The 20644-nt window shown below is 48.3% G+C and overlaps 1 protein-coding gene across 9 annotated transcripts in view; it reads right to left on the bottom strand.

The window, feature by feature from the left end:
• MYO1G (myosin IG) overlaps nt 1-20644 on the bottom strand; it is a 351169-nt gene that overhangs the window by 124021 nt on the left and 206504 nt on the right. For 7 of the 9 annotated variants that reach the window (XM_075588141.1, XM_075588142.1, XM_075588138.1 and 4 more), the window contains 3 exons: nt 11766-11989; nt 7250-7394; nt 4619-4723 (listed from right to left, as the gene is read on the bottom strand). In XM_075588141.1, the coding sequence (XP_075444256.1) occupies nt 4619-4723; nt 7250-7394; nt 11766-11989 (474 nt within the window). The remainder of the gene's footprint in view (nt 1-4618; nt 4724-7249; nt 7395-11765; nt 11990-20644) is intronic. The other 2 variants (XM_075588135.1, XM_075588137.1) reach the window with 2 other exon arrangements.

Raw genomic sequence — 20644 nt, 5'->3', positions numbered from 1 at the left:
ACAATGGAAAGGATAAGTGCTATCATCGATAATATTCCTGATTTTGGAGAGAAAGACTTGAGTCACAGAATCTAGAGGGGATGTCAATAGAACGCCAAAGAATGACTGACTCTGACCCGCTCACAACATGCATGATACCATCTCCTTGGATAAAGCAGAAAAACAGCAAAGTGTATAAAATTCCTTCTACTCACAACCATGTAGATCGTGTCTGGCAGTTGCGTGCTCCCTGCTCACAATGTGGGAACCGAAAATGGAATCCCGTGGAGGAAGGGATAGGCGGAAATAGCAGAGAGAACTCTGACGCATTTCACGTAGATAAAGCACACACATGACTGAAACGCATCAGTTCTCTCTGCTAGTGCTCATTAATTGATCTCTGAGCGATTCAGCCTTATTTTTCAGCAGTGCACTGCCTATATCTGAGGAACCCCCAACTCTCTCTAATAGCGTGTCTGAGATCAGATGCATTGTAAGGAACCCCAACCCTCTCTAATAGCGCCTCTGTGATCAGATGCATTGTAAGGAACCCCAACCCTCTCTAACAGCGCCTCTGTGATCAGATGCATTGTAAGGAACCCCAACCCTCTCTAATAGCGCGTCTGAGATCAGATGCATTGTAAGGAACCCCAACCCTCTCTAATAGCGCGTCTGAGATCAGATGCATTGTAAGGAACCCCAACCCTCTCTAATAGTACGTCTCAGATCAGATGCATTGTAAGGAACCCCAACCCTCTCTAATAGCACGTCTGTGATCAGAAGCATTGTAAGGAACCCCAACCCTCTCTAATAGCACGTCTGTGATCAGAAGCATTGTAAGGAACCCCAACCCTCTCTAATAGCGCGTCTGAGATCAGATACATTGTAAGGAACCCCAACCCTCTCTAATAGCGCGTCTGAGATCAGATACATTGTAAGGAACCCCAACCCTCTCTAATAGCGCGTCTGAGATCAGATTTGTTGTAAATTCTTCTGTGTTTGGTGCAATTTTCAAGTGACCTGAAAATTACAGGGACCCCTTTGGGAGGCCCGGGGAACCCACAGATTCCTAGGAACCCTGGTTTTAAAAAACTCTTTGTTCTTTGCTTTCTTGGGAGTGTTCAGACATTGATGTGAATATGACTGTTTTTGCCAATGATTTGATCTGCATTCGTTGAAACCTCTTCTCACTCTGGTTAAGGTGACAGTTCCATTACACGTATTTATTCTGTTTAGTCACTGATCGCCTTTCCTTGCTCATTTCCATTGCGCTCACATTCTTCACGGTGAAATCTTCCAATTAACAAGAAATATGGCTGTATAGTACTGTTAGCTGCCTCCTGGGCGCCTGCTCCCTGGGGAGGAGCAGTGCAGAAATGGCAAGGCAAATCTTTTTTTTCAAATTGTATTCATTTTTAAAATGTATCTTGTTAAATGTGTGTAAATATTGCAATCTAAACTTTAGGGCAATTTTTATTACCCTTATACAATTTCCCTCATCTCGCCCCTCCTCCCTAAAGCAGGGGTGCTCAACTCCAGTCCGCAAGCCCCCCCCCCCCCCAACAGGTCAAGTTTTCAGGATATCCCAGCTTCAGCACAGGTAGCTCAGTCAGTCCCTGCTTCAGCACAGGTGGCTCAATGAGAGGCACAGTTTTCAAATAGTAATTTGCTATATAATAGTAATTATGCTATTCACTAAACTCCAATACCTGCCGATATCGGGCTGCTGCCCAAAAATATTGCTGATTTTTAATCTTTACCCCAGGCCTATCTTTCTTGGCTGCGTCCGGCGCGGCTTCTAGGTACTTAGACAAGATAAGACCAGTCAGCTGGCTAACCTAGAACAGGTGATAAAATATTAATGTTGTGGAAAATATTTTATATTTATTGAATTAATCAACACATGGTCTATGAAGGGATTAATGCAGGGGTGCGCAGCCTGGAAGGCGTGAGATTTTCTGGGAGGGGGAAAGGGGGTGCGCAGTGCTTACAGAGGCCCCGCGCTCTTTCCCAAAGCATTTAAATGCCGTGGGGACCGTGCGAGGCCTTTTTAAGTGTTCTTACCTTGTCTCCGACAGCACGTCGCCGTGACGCCGCAGGGTCACTTGACGTCGCATTGGCAAGGCAACGTTATGTCACATGATGCCAGCAACAAGGTAAGAGGGGGGAGGCGCGAGCAGGGGGGGGGGGGGAGAGCAGGCAGGGGGGTGCAGGGGAAAGAATGTGTGCACCCCTGGATAAAGGTACAGATACATATATAGAGGCTTTTTGTACTTTGATGGTAGAGTTTCTGGTGACTGAAGCCATTTCTTTGCACTATGTTGGTAGTCTCAGCCATGAAAGGGTTATATCATTCCTATAATATATATATATATATATATATATATATATATATATAACATAGCGCTATGGTAGAAAAGTGTGATATCTCTTATCCCACCACAATGGCATTGCTAGTGCCGATTAATTCTGATTTCTGTGACCTATCGCTCATTCGTACTGTATCGCTAGCGCTGTTTAACGCAACTTAGATGAATAATGCTACTAATTTATTAATAAATCATTCTTAGTGAATACGGCTCCAAAAACATTGCTGCAATCCCCTTCCTAAATAACGCCCCATTGTAACTCGGCTGTATCGACCGTCAGTAAATCTAGTCCTTTGAATCCCTACTCCAAGGACTGGTCATTAAAGGGCCACAGTTGTGGTGTTCCTGCAGCCTATACATGATCATTTGAGGTCACTTACTACTGGCTCTAACAGAAACTGCCACCGGCCTTTCTGCACGTTCTCCAGCGGACCGCTCATCCCCATATGTAATAGGGCTTTATAAAGGAGGACCCAGCAGGGCGACAGCAGGGAGCGGAGGAGGACATGTGAATAACTAGTCTCAGGCAGGATGAAGGAAGCACTATACATCTAGGCAGTATGGGAGAAACCATCCAAACAGCCCAACCATCCTTCTGCTATTGTCTAGCTACACCAGGAGTGGCCAACTCCAGTCCTCAAGGGCCACCAACAGACTAGGGTTTCAGGCTATGCCTGCTTCAGCACAGGTCTTTGACTGACCCACTGATTGGGCCACCTGTCCTGAAGCAGGCATAGCCTTAAAACCAGACATGTTGGCGGCCATGAAGGACTGGAGTCAGCCACTCCTGATCTACACACACCGCTCTTGATGCTTAAGGAAAAGAGAGATAGAGGTTACAGGGACCTAATATGGGGCTTATACCCAGTGCCTTTACAGCTACGTCACCCCTTCTCTTTTATCCAATAGAAGATTGCAAGAGGGCAGAGGGGGGGGGGCATCTGTTCTAAGCCGCATAATCTTTAGCAAGACAGATGTAGAGATGTGTTCACATCTGGCAGCAAGTTCTGGATGTCCCAAACCCTTCCCCCCTCGACCTTACTCACTGAGTAATTTTAACGCCAGGGTTTGGGAGACAGTATGCACTTTTTATTGGCATTGACTCTTTGTGAAAGCAATCGTAAGCATGTTGGACGTTGGACTATTTGACCCCCAAAACAGACCACCATGAAGAGACTGATTATTATGATGAAACTGTGCAAGCATAAACCAGCAAGAGATGGGTTAAAGGTTGAATGCAGGATAGTGCTAGTTTGAAGAAGGTCAGCAATATTATCTTATCACGATGCAGGCAAATACAGCTGCAGGAAACTATGGAGAATTGAACAAGGTCTACAGACAATTGACCTTCCCTGAAGATAAGACTTTTGCAACATGTTTACTGTACAGTACCTTGAGTAACCCAAATCTGCTAAAACACATCAAAGACCATCCATCCCCTACACTAAGCCACAGAAAGGGGGTAACTGGAAAATGCGGACAAGAAGACACAGCTGGGGTGGGGGGAATGGAGCATGCATGATGTAAGAATGAAGCAGAACTACTCATTCCTTCAGGTATATATTCCCGTGCTTTAGGGGAGATCAGTTGTCTTGACCAGCAGCTCGCTCTCCTCGCACCGAGGTACGACCGTACTATTACCCTAAGTGTTTGCTGTGCTAGCGTCTCCGTGTTAAACTCACCTTCCTTCACAAATTGGTCTGGGACCAGTGGCAGATATCCCATTAGGCCCGGGTCTTGAGGGCAAAATTTGAGGGCGGCAAAAATATCCGCCCCGCATATACACATTTGCTGGGAAGTCACTTACATGTGCCGGGCGCCTTCTTTCACCCGCCCTCCTCCTCCTTCCGATTTTCGGCGTCAAATGACGCGGCGGACGTCGCTAACGTGGCCCACATGGCGTCTCGTTGCCATGGCAATGCGATTGGGCGGTGACAAACGACGTCAGGACGCAGCGTTACCATGGCAACGGGACTGTGGTGACGTCAGCGGCGTCATTTGACCCTGCGAACCGGAAAGGAGGAGGAGGACGGCAGAAAGGAGGCGGTCGGCACATGTAAGGGCCTAGGGGCGGAGGATTTGGAAATTCAGTGCTGTCTGGGACAGAGATTCTCCGGTTGGACGCGGTCAGTCACGCTCTGTTCCGTTGTACAGAATGTGAAGCTGCTCGTTAGTAGTCAGGAGAAGTTTGTTAAGGCTAACGTGACCTGACCGAAGGCCTGAAACAGCCTCGTGCTGCAGCTGGACAGGCCCCGGGGGTGAGCACTCACCTTCCGGACGTGGCAGGAAAACAAGACCGAACGGTGACCGTCTTTCTTCTTCAGCTCGTGCAGCATGTTGGAGAACTGAGCGGCGCAGTGGGGGTTTTCTCCTTCCTGCAATGAGACGCAGGTACACAGTGGATACGCTGTGAAGAATTATTCCCTGCGCTAGGAGGTCACCTGCATTACAGTGAGCAGAGCTGGGATCTTCTCCAGAACTGGGAAGGTGTCTCCTCAGCATATTGAAGAAAGGTCAGAGAGAGAGCGGGGAGGGGGAGAGGGGGAATGCTGTGTACACCTCCTAATTACACACTTTGTGTAACTGAGGAAAGCAGGCGGGCAGGTAACGGGACAGTGCTACATCCCAGGATATACTTAAACTTGGGATGAACTGATAGCCCTCAGCAACACAACAAGTAACGGGCCTTATTATCTAAGTGGCACTACAACACATAGTAAGACACCTTACTTCTCAAGCGAATGGGCCGTACGGAGTCTTCTGAGGCCAGAGGTTGCCTTATGAAATAACACTGCTTAGTAAATACGGACCATTATAGCTACAATTGTAAGGGCCGTTAGATAATGCAAGATACTGCAGGGGTTACTAGCGGCGTGAATCTAGGCCCTGAGAGTCTAACTGCAAAAAACTCACAGAATATACACTATGTGCAAAAATCAGTGGGATCTGGGGATCAGCAACAGGTGCTATATTAATAATACGAATTGCATCACTTTGCACCGTGAGCCTCCACTGAACCGTGCGACCGGTGACATTCAGGGAGTTTGCATGTGCTGCTCCAGGTTACAAGCTCATAAATCAGTAGTGTAGTGTTTGATAATACTGCTTTTTTTGTCCCACTCTTTATACCCTTTTTAATGAGTTTTAATGTATTAAGCGTCCTTGGGTTGCTACAATCAACCATTTAGGAAGCCACGCCCCTTCTTTTAAAAATCGTTAGCCGTTATTGCGTGCCCCGGGACGCCGGATCTTCAGCGACCGATCACGGTATTGCCGGTAAATGTAAGAAACTGTTTAATTTATTATTTTAAAAAATGGAAAGAGGAAAGGCTGCTTTAAGGTTCCGAATATCGATGTCACTGTATCCCATTCTATAGAATAGCCAAAGCTTGGCCTCTGTCCGGACTGTTATCAACACGTTGCAGTTCCTAACATCCACCACTAGACGGAGCTCATTACTGGCGCTGAATCAGGAACAAGAATAACACAAGGCACTGCGGATTTTCTTCATTTTTCGAGACTTTTTCGAGACCGCTCAGGTTGAAACGTCGCTAAGTTTATGGCTCGTTAAATAAGGATTAAGAAAATCCGCAGTGCCTTGTGTTATTCTTGTTTTACCGTGCGATAAGTATGTACGTTTCTTTATTGTATGGTGCGCAGCAGTTACCTTCCTTATTTCGCAGCTGAATCAGGAACGACACCTCTTTTTAGCAGGAAGGGTAAATTAGGGGCGAAGGTGGCGGCACCGCCGCGGTCCCGCAGCGTGCCCTCAGTGCCGGACACAGCCGGACTGGCTACATCTGTACTTCTCAGCCATTACATCTAACGTTTTTAGCGACTTCCATGAATTTGGAAGTTTTGCCGATATTCACAACTCGGTGAAAGTTTGTTAGGAAGGGGAACGAATGTGGGGGAAACTTCTGAGACTTGGCGAGTTTCATGGCAAACTCAGCCACGTTTTGCCGCTGAGGGAATTTTTGTTTTCGTTCGAATAAACATTCATCAACTGAACCAAGACAACGCCACAAGTCTCTAACCCCAAGGTAACACAGCACACATATCCTCTCTAACGGCACACAGCTTGTAAAGGGCCTAGTGTGCTAAGCGGGGCTGAACTATCGCACAGGATCGAAGTGTTTACGGGTTAACCCAGCCTAGTAAACTGTGCCCCACATTGATTATTTGATACTGTAGCAGTCACCCCCACACGTGGCAGGAAGACGCGTGTCGGGCTCACGCTCCTTAGCAATGTGCTGGCTACGTCTGGTTTACGTTGTAATACAAAATCATAACAGCTGCACAACTGCTGTGTCCGTGGGTTTATTTGTTACTAAAGTTCACAGGCTGCTAAACTGGGGGAAAACATGTGGAAAAAATGACTCCCGTTGCAAGCAATAGGATTTCCCCTTTGATAAATCTGGGGCCATTATTTTGCTCTGATTTTTGCCCCAGCTGGGAGACTATATATGAAGGCAAAAGCGGGGCAATTCTGGGTCAAAACAAACCTTTTGAATGCCATAGGGTATTTGGCGCCTCATTTGTGTCCCAGAATTGCAGCCTATCTGCTATCATACATAGAACCCTATGGGGCATGTGTTAGGCCAAAAATATCTGCTGCAGAATGTAATATATTCCATTGAAATCAATGCATATGGGCCATAGAGCCCTATGAGTTAGTGGTGACAGTATATACAGTGCTGTAGTAGAGTTTAAAGACACAATCCCTGTCCTACAACTTAGTGTTGTACATGAGGCAAATGTAGACAAAGCCGCTTGCCAACTGGCACATGGATTCGGCCCTGGGATTCTGTTTATTCCAGTATGGATATCCTTGCCATTCGGTCCCTCCTGATCTCTGTTGCTCCCGGGATCCCAGCTGACACACTCCCAGCCCTACTCACACAGGACAGGTAGTTGCGTTTCCAGGCACGCTGGTAGCCAATGTCTTTCCGGAGATCCTGCAGTACCTCCATAGCCGCCACCTTGGCCTTGATCTGTGCCATGTCCGAAGGAGGGATGTTCTTCACTATCTGCCTGGCTCTCCATCTGTGGGGTGGGAAAGAACCATACAACCTTTCAGGAAACCATCGTGGGAGACATACCAACTCCTCCTACTGACTCTCCCCAAGGTGCAGGCTGGGGCAGAGACGCAGAATGTGATACATCTCATTATAATCTGTGCATCATGTAACTCCCCCCCAACTCCTCCTTCTGACTCTCCCCAAGGTGCAAGCTGGGACAGAGACGCAGAATGTGATACATCTCATTATAATCTGCGCACCATGTAACTCCTCCCAACTCCTTCTACTGACTCTCCCCAAGGTGCAAGCTGGGACAGAGACGCAGAATGCGATACATCTCATTATAATCTGTGCCCCATGTAACTCCCCCAACTCCTCCTACTGACTCTCCCCAAGGTGCAAGCTGGGACAGAGACGCAGAATGCGATACATCTCATTATAATCTGTGCCCCATGTAACTCCCCCAACTCCTCCTACTGACTCTCCCCAAGGTGCAAGCTGGGGCAGAGACGCAGAATGGGATACATCTCATTATAATCTGTGCCCCATGTAACTCCCCCCAACTCCTCCTACTGACTCTCCCCAAGGTGCAAGCTGGGACAGAGACGCAGAGTGTGATACATCTCATTATAATCTGCGCACCATGTAACTCCTCCCAACTCCTACTGACTCTCCATAAGGTGCAAGCTGGGACAGAGACGCAGAATGTGATACAGTACATCTCATTATAATCTGTGCACCATGTAACTCCCCCCAACTCCTCCTACTGACTCTCCCCAAGGTGCAAGCTGGGGCAGAGACGCAGAATGTGATACATCTCATTATAATCTGTGCACCATGTAACTCCCCCCAACTCCTCCTACTGACTCTCCCCAAGGTGCAAGCTGGGGCAGAGACGCAGAATGTGATACATCTCATTATAATCTGTGCACCATGTAACTCGTCCCCAACTCCTCCTACTGACTCCCCCCAAAGTGCAAGCTGGGACAGAGACGCAGAATGTGATACATCTCATTATAATCTGTGCAGCATGTAACTCCCCCCAACTCCTCCTACTGACTCTCCCCAAGGTGCAAGCTGGGACAGAGACGCAGACTGTGATACATCTCATTATAATCTGTGCACCATGTAACTCGTCCCCAACTCCTCCTACTGACTCCCCCCAAGGTGCAAGCTGGGACAGAGACGCAGAATGTGATACATCTCATTATAATCTGTGCAGCATGTAACTCCCCCCAACTCCTCCTACTGACTCTCCCCAAGGTGCAAGCTGGGACAGAGTCGCAGAATGTGATACATCTCATTATAATCTGTGCACCATGTAACTCCCCCCCAACTCCTCCTACTGACTCTCCCCAAAGTCTCCCACACTTCCGTTGCTTTCGGTGGATGCTGCTTGTTTGATAAACATCGTGTTATTTTTTTCACTAGTTTGATCCCAGTTTTGTATCCAGGAGATTTGGGTAAATATATCACAGGGAGTGGGTTCCAGTGTAGCAGAGGAAGGTAAGATTTGGGTAAATATATCACAGGGAGCGGGTTCCAGTGTAGCAGAGGAAGGTAAGATTTGGGGCCAGGTAACACCATACGAGCCCAATATCAGAGATCATTCTTCAAAGCCCATTAAGTGGTATTGTCATAGAAAAGCACTGATCTGTACCCGTGAGGCTCCACAAAAGTCTGTGAGAAGCTGACGCTAACAGTGTGAGAATGAATCCCAGAACCCTTTGGCATTTCATTTGCAGGTAGCTCTCGCATGGAGCACAGAACATTTCTGTCCAATCAGTGCCGGGGGCTAGTTTGGGACGTGCTGCTTTTCCGAGCTTCGTCTGTTCAGTTTAATATACCATTTGTAATGAGAAATACATTGATGAGTTGAGCTCAGTATATAATTATATATAAGATATAAGTAGTATATATAGTATAAAAGCAGGAAAGGGTAAGGATCGGTGGTCCATCCGCTCCGTGAAAAAAGGTAAGAACTCACCAGCAAAGAGGTTAAAAATACTTCTTTATTAAACTACATAAAAACAGAAAACAAACAGCACAGACTACTCTCCCACGCGTTTCACGCCTAATATGGCGATTTTTCACTCCTTGAAAAAGCGCCATATTAGGCATGAAACGCGTGGGAGAGTAGTCTGTGCTGTTTGTTTTCTGTTTTTATGTAGTTTAATAAAGAAGTATTTTTAACCTCTTTGCTGGTGAGTTCTTACCTTTTTTCACGGAGCGGATGGACCACCGATCCTTACACTTTCCTGCTGTCACGTGAGAGGATCAGCGTTCACCACCGGATGCAGATGCAGAGGGAGACGCTTCTGAAGCAGCGTCAGGACTGTAGCTGGAAGGAGGGGGAGCAGAGCGGTGACTTATCGTGAGTAACTTGTACTCTACACCGGGCACAGCCGGGGCTAGGGAGACTGAGTGAGTACCTTTTGTCCCCTATGTGATAGCCCTCTCTTGCTTTACCCGTTACCAAGCAATTGGATTATTACAGTCTTACAACCCACATGTTCCGGTGTCAACTCCATTAACCATTGATTTTGCCTACTCAGGCACTATTGACATACACTCTTGGAGCTCATACACGGTTGTTGTCTCCATATATAGTATAAAAGGTCAGCATTTATTACACATTAAGGTAACATTCCTGAGAATGTATTTTGGAAAGATTAAAGAAAAATACATGGTGCTAAAAAAAAAGAAATGGACAAATGTTTTTTTCTTAAAATAAATTCTTTTTTATAAGGGCAATTGTAATTTTGTAAAAAAAAAAAAAAGAAGGTAGTGATGCCTTGTGCCCTCTGCTTCCAGCTCACTTACACCTTATATCTTATAGTGTCGTCCCCCACACATTACACCTGAAGAGGTCCGTGATAAGGAAAGGTTTGCGAAGCCCTGCCTTATAAAAAGAATTCTCAGTGGGTACAAAGCCCACCTAATGCATGCACATACTGTATGACAGACATATTATTATTATTGTTTAATACATTTGCAGCTTATAGTATATATATATATATATATATATATATATATATATATATATATATATATATATATATATATAATATACAATGGAGGACTGCGCTTGTGTGGGGTATGACAACAAAAAATAGAAAAATAAAAAATGATAAAATTGAATAAAAACCTATAAATCAATACATAATCTCTTACTGGATATAATTTATTCAGTCTGATGATTATTCAAGCTGTCCAGGGGATAGATGGCTAATTATATGCAATTATCTCTTAGCATGCAGCGCTTCCACTGCAGGCCGGGATTCTGGGTAATGACATGCAAATGAGCACAGTGTCACCTTTTACGTCATGTCCATTTTAACATGGATCCCTATAAGCATATGCCTGCCGCATTACACAGCTTTTCAGCCCAGCCTGGGTTACAGAAGTGCAGAGCCAGTAACCTACTCACAGACAGCTTATTTAATCTTTTGGCTCCCATCAGTGTGAGGATGGTCATACTGACTTGCAATGTGACGTTAGATACAACCGCCTCTCTACTCCACTCCCCCCTATCCCCTCCCCCCGGAGACGCTGCCCTCCCTGTCCCCTCCCCCCGGAGACGCTGCCCACCCTGTCTCCCCCTTCCCTGTCCCGTCCCCCCAGTGACGCTGCCATTCCTGTCTCCCCCTCCCTGTCCCCTCCCCCCGGAGACGTTGTCCTCCCTGTCTCCCCCTCCCTGTCCCCTCACCCCAGAGACGCTGCCCTCCCTGTCTCCCCCTCCCTGTCCCCTCCCCCCGGAGACTCTGCCCTCCCTGTTTCCCCCTCCCTGTCCCCTCCCCCCGGAGACTCTGCCCTCCCTGTTTCCCCCTCCCTGTCCCCTCCCCCCGGAGATGCTGCCCTCCCTGTCTCCCCCTCGCTGTCCCCTCCCCCTGGAGACGCTGCCCTACCTATCTCCCCCTCGTCGCCCCCCCCCCCAGAGACGCTGCCCACCCTGTCTCCCCCTCCCTGTCCCCTCCTCCCGGAGACGCTGCCCTCCCTGTCTCCCCCTCTCTGTCTCCCCCTCCCCGTCTTCCCCTCCCCATTTCCCCCTCCCAGTCTCCTCCTCCCTTTTTCCCCCTTCCCGTCTCCTCCTCCCTGTTTCCCCCTTCCCGTCTCCTCCTCCCCATCTCCCCCTCCCCGTCTCCTCCTCCTCCTCCCCCTCCCCGTACCTCCTTCCAGTCTCCTCCTCCTCCCCGTTTCCCCCTCCCGGTCTCTCGTCTTCCCCTCTCCCCCTCCCCGTCTCCCCTTCTCCCCGTCTCCTCCTCCCCATCTCTCCCTCCCCGTCTCCTCCTCCCCGTCTTCTCCTCCCCCTCCCCGTTTCCCGCTCCCCCCATCTCCCCCTCCCCCCCACCCCCCATCCCCCCCCGTCTCCCCCTCCCCGTCTCCTCCCAGTCACCTTCTGAAAAGGTTCCTGCTGATTTCCTGGAACTTTGACAGGACGACCGGTGGTTCCGGCCACTCCACGCTCTTCCCGTAGTCAGCCATGTTGCGCACCGTCTGGAAGCGCCTCACAACCTCCAGCAGGTGGGACCTGACCTTGTAGCGCTTGTAGTAGGTCATGATCGTGTAAACCGCCCGCAGGTGCTTGTATCGCTTACGGGCCAGGGTGCCGCGCCAGACCTGGAGACAAGGAACAGAGGAGGCGAACGAGCGGTGACATTATTCTTACTTATTATGATGCAGAACTAACAGTGTACTCAGAGCTTTGCATTATGGGAAAGATTATTAATACTAATAATACTTTTTTCTGATACACCGTTGGCAGTGTGTGCAGTGCTGTACATAGAATTCTGCAGGCACAACAGTTCTCGAACATAAAGGGCATACGATCCAAGCGATTTGCCCAGCAAAGCAAGTACAGCTCAACCCCGTTATAACGCGATCCGGTACAACGCGGATCCGCTTATAACGCGATGCAAGCGTGGCTCCCAATTTTCGTATTTATGAATATACTTTACAACACGATTATTGGTAACGTAAATACTTTATTGTACAACGCATACAATCGTACATTTCTAATGCGATCCGCTTATAGCGCGATGTGATTCTTTGGACCCCAAGCGCAGCGTTATAAGGGGGTTGAGCTATACATAGATTGGGACTGGATTCACTCACTTCAAAGGCTGCGTTTAATTAAGTTGCTTAATTAGCCCAACAATGTGTAACACGCCAACAATAACGCCGGCGAGGGAAAACCAGCCCATTTTTCTGCCGTTTCACAAAGCTGATGAATTATCATCATCATTTTTTTTTAATGTTTCATACATTTGACGATTTTTTACAGCGCAATGAGGTGGAGTCTAGTGTGGCAGGTAAGGGGTTAAATCCAGCACCACATAACTTGCTAAGATCTGACGTAGGCGGTGCTTATAGCAGGCGCGAGTGCGCCGGAGCGCATGTTGTCACGCGCCTGTTGCTCGAGCGATCGCTGCACTGTGATCCGAGGTGACGGGGGGGAGGCGTGGCAGAGCCGTGCCTGTGATGTCACGAGGCTGGTTCGCCCTCATTGGCTGAACCGCTCACATGACGCGGCTGTTTGCGCGAACGGACGAAATAATTTGACCTTTTCTAAAATGTGCCGCGCGGTCGCTCTTCATCGCTCGCGCAGTCGTGCGCACTATGGGCGACCTCATAGCGGTCCTGCATTGTGTTTGTGCCGCGCGCGCCGCCGCGCTCACGATAATCATGCCCTTACTGGACTGACGTTCCTCATGCTCGCAACCAACTGTTTATATCAGGGGTCTCAAACTCGGTCCTCAAGGGTCACTAACAGGTCAGCTTTTATGGATATCCCTGCTTCAGCACAGGTGGTGCAGTCAAAGACCTGTGCTGAAGCAGGGATACCCATAAAACCTGTCCTGTTGGTGGCCCTTGAGGAATGAGTTTGAGACCCCTGGTTTATATAAACTCCTTTCTCTGATATACAACGCAGTTATTGTTTTGTTACTAGAAGCCAATATAATTGTTAAAAATGGCAAATGCTGAGGCAAACAGAAAATATCCGTCTCCATAACGTCTTTTTATTGTCAGCCAGCACCATTTCAATTCCATCCCAAGGGAGAGCAAGAGCTGGGAACCCATCAGTTGTGAGAAAGTCTCGGGAGTGTGCGCCTCGGGAGTGCGCCTCGAGAGTGCGCCTCGGGAGTGTGCATTTGGGAGTGTGTCTCAGGAGTGTGTCTCGGGAGTGTGTGCCTCGGGAGTGTGTCTCGGGAGTGTGCATTTGGGAGTGTGTCTCGGGAGTGTGCCTCGGGAGTGCGCCTCGGGAGTGCGCCTCGAGAGTGCGCCTCGAGAGTGCGCCTCGGGAGTGCGCCTCGGGAGTGCGCCTCGGGAGTGCGCCTCGAGAGTGCGCCTCGAGAGTGCGCCTCGAGAGTGCGCCTCGAGAGTGCGCCTCGAGAGTGCGCCTCGAGAGTGCGCCTCGAGAGTGCGCCTCGGGAGTGTGTGTCTCGGGAGTGTGTGTCTCGGGAGAGTGTGCCTCGGGAGTACGCCTCGAGAGTGCGCCTCGAGAGTGCGCCTCGGGAGTGCGCCTCGAGAGTGCGCCTCGAGAGTGCGCCTCGGGAGTGCGCCTCGAGAGTGCGTGCCTCTGGAGTGTGTGCCTCGGGAGTGTGTGTCTCGGGAGTGTGTGTCTCGGGAGAGTGTGCCTCGGGAGTGCGCCTCGGGAGTGCGCCTCGGGAGTGCGCCTCGGGAGTGCGCCTCGGGAGAGTGTGCCTCGGGAGTGTGTGCCTCGGGAGTGCGTCTCGGGAGTGCGCCTTGGGAGTGTGTGCCTCGGGAGTGTGTGTCTCGGGAGTGTGTGTCTCGGGAGTGTGTGTCTCGGGAGTGTGTGTCTCGGGAGAGTGTGCCTCGGGAGTGTGTGCCTCGGGAGTGCGCCTCAGGAGTGCGCCTCGGGAGTGTGTGCCTCGGGTGTGTGTGTCTCGGGAGAGTGTGCCTCGGGAGTGTGTGCCTCGGGAGTGCACCTCGGGAGTGGTTGCATCTTATGTAGCTTATATTACCTCACTGTGGCCCCATACAGTAATTGCTAAGCATTATCCTGCCATAACACACCTTTCAGCCCACTGACCTGACCCGTATGGCCCTGTGTCTTTGTTCTGGATTAATGTAACATCTTAAATCCCGCTTGGAGCACCTTATTTTACGGGCATCTATTCAGTTTTGTTGCTTATGCCCCTCGGCAAAGAAAGCAAATTACATGGATGAGATAAGTAAAGAGGGGTAAGGGGTTTCACATTTTGCGGCCTGCTTTTTATGGCCTAAAACAGGACTGGCCAACTCCAGTCCTCAAGGGCCAAAAACAGGTCAGGTTTTCAGAAAAATCCCTGCTTCAGCACAGGCGGTGCAGTCAAAAACTGAGCCACTGATGGAGCCACCTGTGCTGAAGCAGGGATATCCTGCAAACCTGACCTGTTGATGGCCCTTGAGGACTGGAGTTGGTCGCCCCTGTCCTAAAATATATAACTATGCCGTGATGAATAGAGGCAAAGACAAATGGTATTTTCGAGTGATGACAGAAGCGCAGCAACAATAATCTGTATTTGCTTTCGTTGGGACCGTAAGAGTGAATGCAAGTTTGAAAACAGCTGGATCTCCTGATGGCATCAACACCACAGTGACAGAGCATCAGGGACCAGCACGCATGCACTAAATATAGCAGGTGGCTATGCAACCCCTCCCACGCACTCATAAACCCAACAGAACAGGAGTGAGTCACTAAGGAGTCACATCAAACGCAGCTCGCTGATGTAACCGACCCCGCGCTGGGAACCAGAAAGCAACGCTTTGCGCAGTAAGGAATTGCAGGTATGTCTGGCTGCTAAGGGGTTAAAATCACAGAGCCTATTTTAACCCCCCTATATAGCCAGTGGCGGATTTCCCATTAGGCTCGGGCCTAGAGCGACAAAATTTGGGGGGTGGCAAAAATGGCCGCCGCCATATACATTTGCCGCGCTCGGGTCAATCGGGCCTAGTTGGAAGTCACTTAGCTGCCGCCCTCCTTCTCCTTTAGAATCGGAGCGTCGAATGACGCCGCGGACGTCACCAACGTGACGGCACACAACGCCTCGTTGCCGTGGCAACGTGGCGTCAAATGACGTCACGTTACCATGGCAATGAGATGCCATGCGACGTTACATTGGTGACGTCTGCAGCGTCATTCGACGCTTTGGTTCAGAAGGAGGCCGCAACAGCTAAGTGCCTAGGGCCGGCGGATTTCAGGTCAGCCGCTGTATATAACGCAGTGACACAGTACATGCCTACAGCAACAGTCTTGCTCATTAAAACCCCCCAACAACTTAAATGAAACATAGTAATAGCGATGAAAAGTTCAGTCCGCGCTCTGGCTCTTTAAACTTGGAGTGTTGGTCCCTCTCAGTTCTCTTGCTGCTTCTGTGTTTATGAGGTGTCTCCCCCACCTCCAAATGTGGTCTCCACCGGAACCCCGATGGTGATACCAATATCAGCAAAACAAGAAAAAACACAAAAGCGCACCAAGATGAGAGATAGATATTGTATTAGCAACAAATAATAAAATTAGTAACTTACATATAAAATTTCTTTAATAATCCCCGATTCTGGTGTCTATCACAGGAGTAGGGCATCACATAGGAAGTATGAAGGGTAATCTCAGTTCTGAGAGATCAGACCCGCGCGCTGGGGCTGTCTCTGTTCACTCTCCTGTCCTCCACGTGTGGTAGCGTGGTGCAGAGTGTAGGAACCGATATCGCCTGAAGAAGATTACTTTGTTAAACGAAACGCGTCGCGACTGTTGTGGCTGGCGGTTTTACTACCCACCACCAGTACACACTCAAGTGTACCGTTCCTGCTTATTTCCGATCGTTTCTATGCTATCAAAAACGGACAGGCATCCTAAGGACACCTATTGAAGGCCCCGGTTCCTGCACATGTGTGCTACACTCCGCACCACGCTACCACACGTGGAGGACAGGAGAGTGAACAGAGACAGCCCCAGCGCGCGGGTCTGATCTCTCAGAACTGAGATTACCCTTCATACTTCCTATGTGATGCCCTACTCCTGTGATAGACACCAGAATCGGGGATTATTAAAGAAATTTTATATGTAAGTTACTAATTTTATTATTTGTTGCTAATACAATATCTATCTCTCATCTTGGTGCGCTTTTGTGTTTTTTCTTGTTTTGATAGTAATAGAGATGTACAAACGTGCCTACGTTCGCTTGTCTACAGTTCAAAAACTCCAGTGTAACCCCTGGTAATTGTCAAGCACTGCCCCCTGCCTCGCTCCTCTCCAAAGTGCGCTGCGCACGTGACATGATGGACATGTCAGCAGCCAATGACAATGGACTATGGAGAGGAGGGACTAAGGGAGCCTTAAAGAGACCCTGGCAGAACACCCTCAGAGACGATGGGTGGCGACCAGGAGCGAGCCCGCGAGCCTCACCACTCAACGGACGCTGACAGAAGGGATTTGAGGCCAAATCCGAGAGTGAGGCAAAGCGGAGCAATCATCTGTCACACATCCAGAGACGCGTGGAGTAACAGAGGGGATCCTCAACGGAAGCCAAGTAAAGGGTACCGAAGTATTTGTGAAGTACAGGCCCGCCACGTAAATACACTAATTAAGAGCTCCAATGGTGTTTCGGCACCTTCCCACAGGCCCCTACCCCCAGGTGGTGGTAGAAGGAGACGCTGACACACACCCCTGTGCAGCGTCTTGTTGGGGCAGTTGTTATGTTCCTATGTATTGTACATGCAGTGAGTGATCCTCCAGTTGAGGCACTATGGTCTATCTGAGAATCTACTGATTATCACATTATAAACAATTTTGTGTTGGAGACATTGCTGTGGTTTGTTCTCTTTGTCTGATCTACGGCCATGTGTTAGGCAACACCTAACGGAGGAGGACTCGGGCCCCCCGCCTTAGCACGGGATTGTCAGTCTAAGGGAAATCAGACAGGGTTACTGTAACAGGGGACTTATCCCTGTTCAGTAATGTGCCTTTAATCTAGCAGTGTGGTGGTTAACTTCTGGTAGTTAATTACTAAACACCACCTGCCTGATTGAGATGGCTTACAAAAGCCTGTATGTTCAAACAGGAAGGGACTCCTCCTTAGCTCATATCTGGGCTGAACTTGGGAGAGAGGGCAGAGATTGTCTTTGACTCTCACAACTGTCTTGAGCTCTGTCAGAAAACACAACAGAGCTGCTTACAAGATACAGGGAAAACTTCTGAACCTGAATGCTGACACACCCTGAGGGAAGGGAGCTGAACCAGAGAAGATTTTCCTCCAAGAAACAGATAAGACTTTCATTATTAAGAGACTGCTTATATCTGCTTATTTTCATGTTATGTGTTTGGGCTGGGATAAGCTTAACTAATGGAGATGTGAACTGATTGCAAGGATTTCACTAGAAATACTCCCAAGTGAATAGAAGCTTTGTTCCCCCCCCCCTTGTTTGGATGAATTTCCTGATGAAAAGGAAAAGGCACAATAAAGCCTTATTATAATTTCACATTATAAACGACTCCAAGTGTGTACCTCTGTAAACGTCCGTCCACATATGGTGTCAGAAGTGGGATAAGAGGTGTCCTTGCAGTTAAAAAGGACCGGAGTTTTTATGTGAATTTTTTGTTATGCTTTTTTTGCCTACAAACAGTCTAAACAACTTGAAAAAAAAAAACCCTCATGCAGCAGAGATCAGATTTAAAGGGACACACACCACTGAAACTTACACTGCACTGAAACTTACAAAACCACAGATGGACTCTTTTCCCCAATCCCAAGAGACTGCTGAAGCAGGTAAACCTTTAATTACCTATCACAAAGTGTAATACGGTCATGGAAATAGGGATTTTGCCTTCTAGCCATAGTCAGGGTTCAAGAAGTGAGTCAGCCCTTAAAAAGGGATAGGTTTTTCTTGTTTTCAAAAGTTTCGCTGAAGCAGTGAAAACAGATGGTGACCCACGAGTGGTACTGATTTTGCAAATAAAGGTTGCCACACCGCATAGGGCTACCAGCTGTGAATGGAGTATATGCAGAAAAGTGTGAAAATTAATACAAAGACTTTGCTGAAGCAGGGGTATTTTTTAGCAAACAACTGCTGAGTGTAAAATTGCCCTATAAAGAAAAAGTTTTTTCAAAGCCAATTGCTGAGTGTTGAGTCCACTGCAAAGAATGTTTTTTTTTCTGCAAGTAAAAAAGTATGCCTATTATCTTGGGAGCAAAACAGACACCCAAAGTGTGAAGTGTGAATGCCATAATACCCAAAGATGAGACTGAAAATTACTGAACAGATTACTGACAGATTTGGCAGAAAACCAAATTCTGTTGCTGAAGCGGAGGGATCGCACCTAGCAAATAAATGGTGTATAGCAAATAGACTTTTTTTACCTAGCAACTGCACAATCTTGTATACCTGATAAGAGAAAATGCATGCACAGTACTGCTGATATTGAAAAAAAAAAAAAATTACCCAAGAAAGAAAAATCTACAGAGATGCCTGTGAGAGCCACGACCTGTACAAGCAAAATATGCCCATCTGTAGGACTACCACAATTGGGGGTTCTAGTAAATACAGTGGCAACAGCTGCAATAGCGCCTCCTGAGGTCAGGACGAAAATTACACCTGATAGCCTAAAAATGGAGGACAAGATGCAGCGTTCCTGTAATGAACCCTACCCCACTGAAGAGTGGCCCTTCCAGTCCAATAAAGAGGAAGACATCTCTTACGGGGAACCCGAACCGAGTCACATCCACAAAACGCCCCAAGAATGGTGGGGGTGCCTGGACTCGGCACGAACAGAAAAGACCGCTCCCTTTGATGACGAATATGATCAGCAGGAGACAGAGCGGGAGCAGTGGATCACCGAATATTTCCGTCAGCTATTACAGTTGCAAGAAAAGCCGGGTGGATCCAGTGACGCTGCTAAAACTTCAAATGAAGATGGAGACCCCAGTATCCCTGAAGGGACGGTGTCATCCAAATCAAAAAGGAAGAAAAAGAAAAGCGGTTCTTCACTTACCGTGGAAGTAACAGACACGTCCGCAGATCCTGTGGAGAAAAAGGGGGACCGAGATGCCCTGCAGGCTAGAGAAAATGGAGAATTCGTCCCGCGTATAACTGAATATCCAGAGGGCCCAAGGCAGAAGTCGTGTACCCCAAAGAAGTGTCTGTCCGGTGCCAACAGTGAGGAACCCTCAACCAGTCATCCCAGGGAAGCGGAGCCGGAACCAGTGAGTGACGATCCCTTGACCAGCCCTGAAGACGCCCTGAAAATTGCCAGGCGTGACTGTGATTTACTCCGTGAACAATTGAATCAAAAGAAAGATGGTTATGCGGAGCTACTGAAAAATAACGTGAGGCTACAAAAAGATGTGCTCACAATTTACTCTTTAGCCAGGACAGAATTGGATGATCTCAAGACTGAGCTAGATACTGCAAAGGCTACTATTTCCGCCATGGATGAAAAGCAGAGCCAATCTGATAAAATGGTGGCTACGCTAAAGCGGAAGTATGAGGAGGCACTGAAGCAGATGACAGTCTTCCAGCAAGAGGTTCACACTCTTCGCATAGAGCTGAATGCCTCACAACAGGAGATCAACAGTGTCCGGATAGAAGTGGACGTATCTCAGAAAGAGGTTCAGACACTCCGCAGAGCACTTGATGCCTCACATCATGAGACCAACAGCTGCCGCACAGACCTGGAAGTTTCCAGAAAGGAACTATACAGTCTCACTGAGGAGCTGGACATTTCAAGGAAAACTATCCTACATCTTAACTTAGATCTCAAAGTCTCTCAGAAGGAGCTTCAGAACTTAAACCTGGAGATGGAAGTCTCACGCCAGGAGACAGCCCGCCTCCAAGCAGATGTGCAAAAATGGAAGGTGGACTGCAAGGAAGCCCTGAATAGTACAGACTGAAAAAAGAGAAAATTTAAGATTAAAAAAAGAAAATTGTGAGTTGACAGAATACGTCAAGGGAAAGAATGAAGAGCTGCAGGCTCTTAAAGAAATAAATAAACTTTTGAAAGAGGAAATGTTTGAAGCAGAGCACCGACTGCAGAACCAACTGCAAGGTCTGCGTACACACCTCCAGTATGCTGAGGAGAAGCAGCAAACGCTGCAGGAAGAAAAGCTGCAGGCTGCTAAAGAGGTACAAGCACTGCAGGAACGTCTGAATACCCAGTACGTCTCCACAGAGCAGTATGAGGAGCTAAAGACCACGCTGCATGTCTTCAGAGCATCATTGGAAGCGGAGCTTCGATACCAGGTGATTCTGTATGAGAGGGAGCGTGAGAAGGCTCAG

This window comes from Ascaphus truei, chromosome 2, assembly GCF_040206685.1.
Source record: "Ascaphus truei isolate aAscTru1 chromosome 2, aAscTru1.hap1, whole genome shotgun sequence".
NCBI lineage: Eukaryota > Metazoa > Chordata > Amphibia > Anura > Ascaphidae > Ascaphus > Ascaphus truei.
Note: the sequence above shows the minus strand (reverse complement) of the source record. Positions and strands in the feature narration are given on the sequence as shown.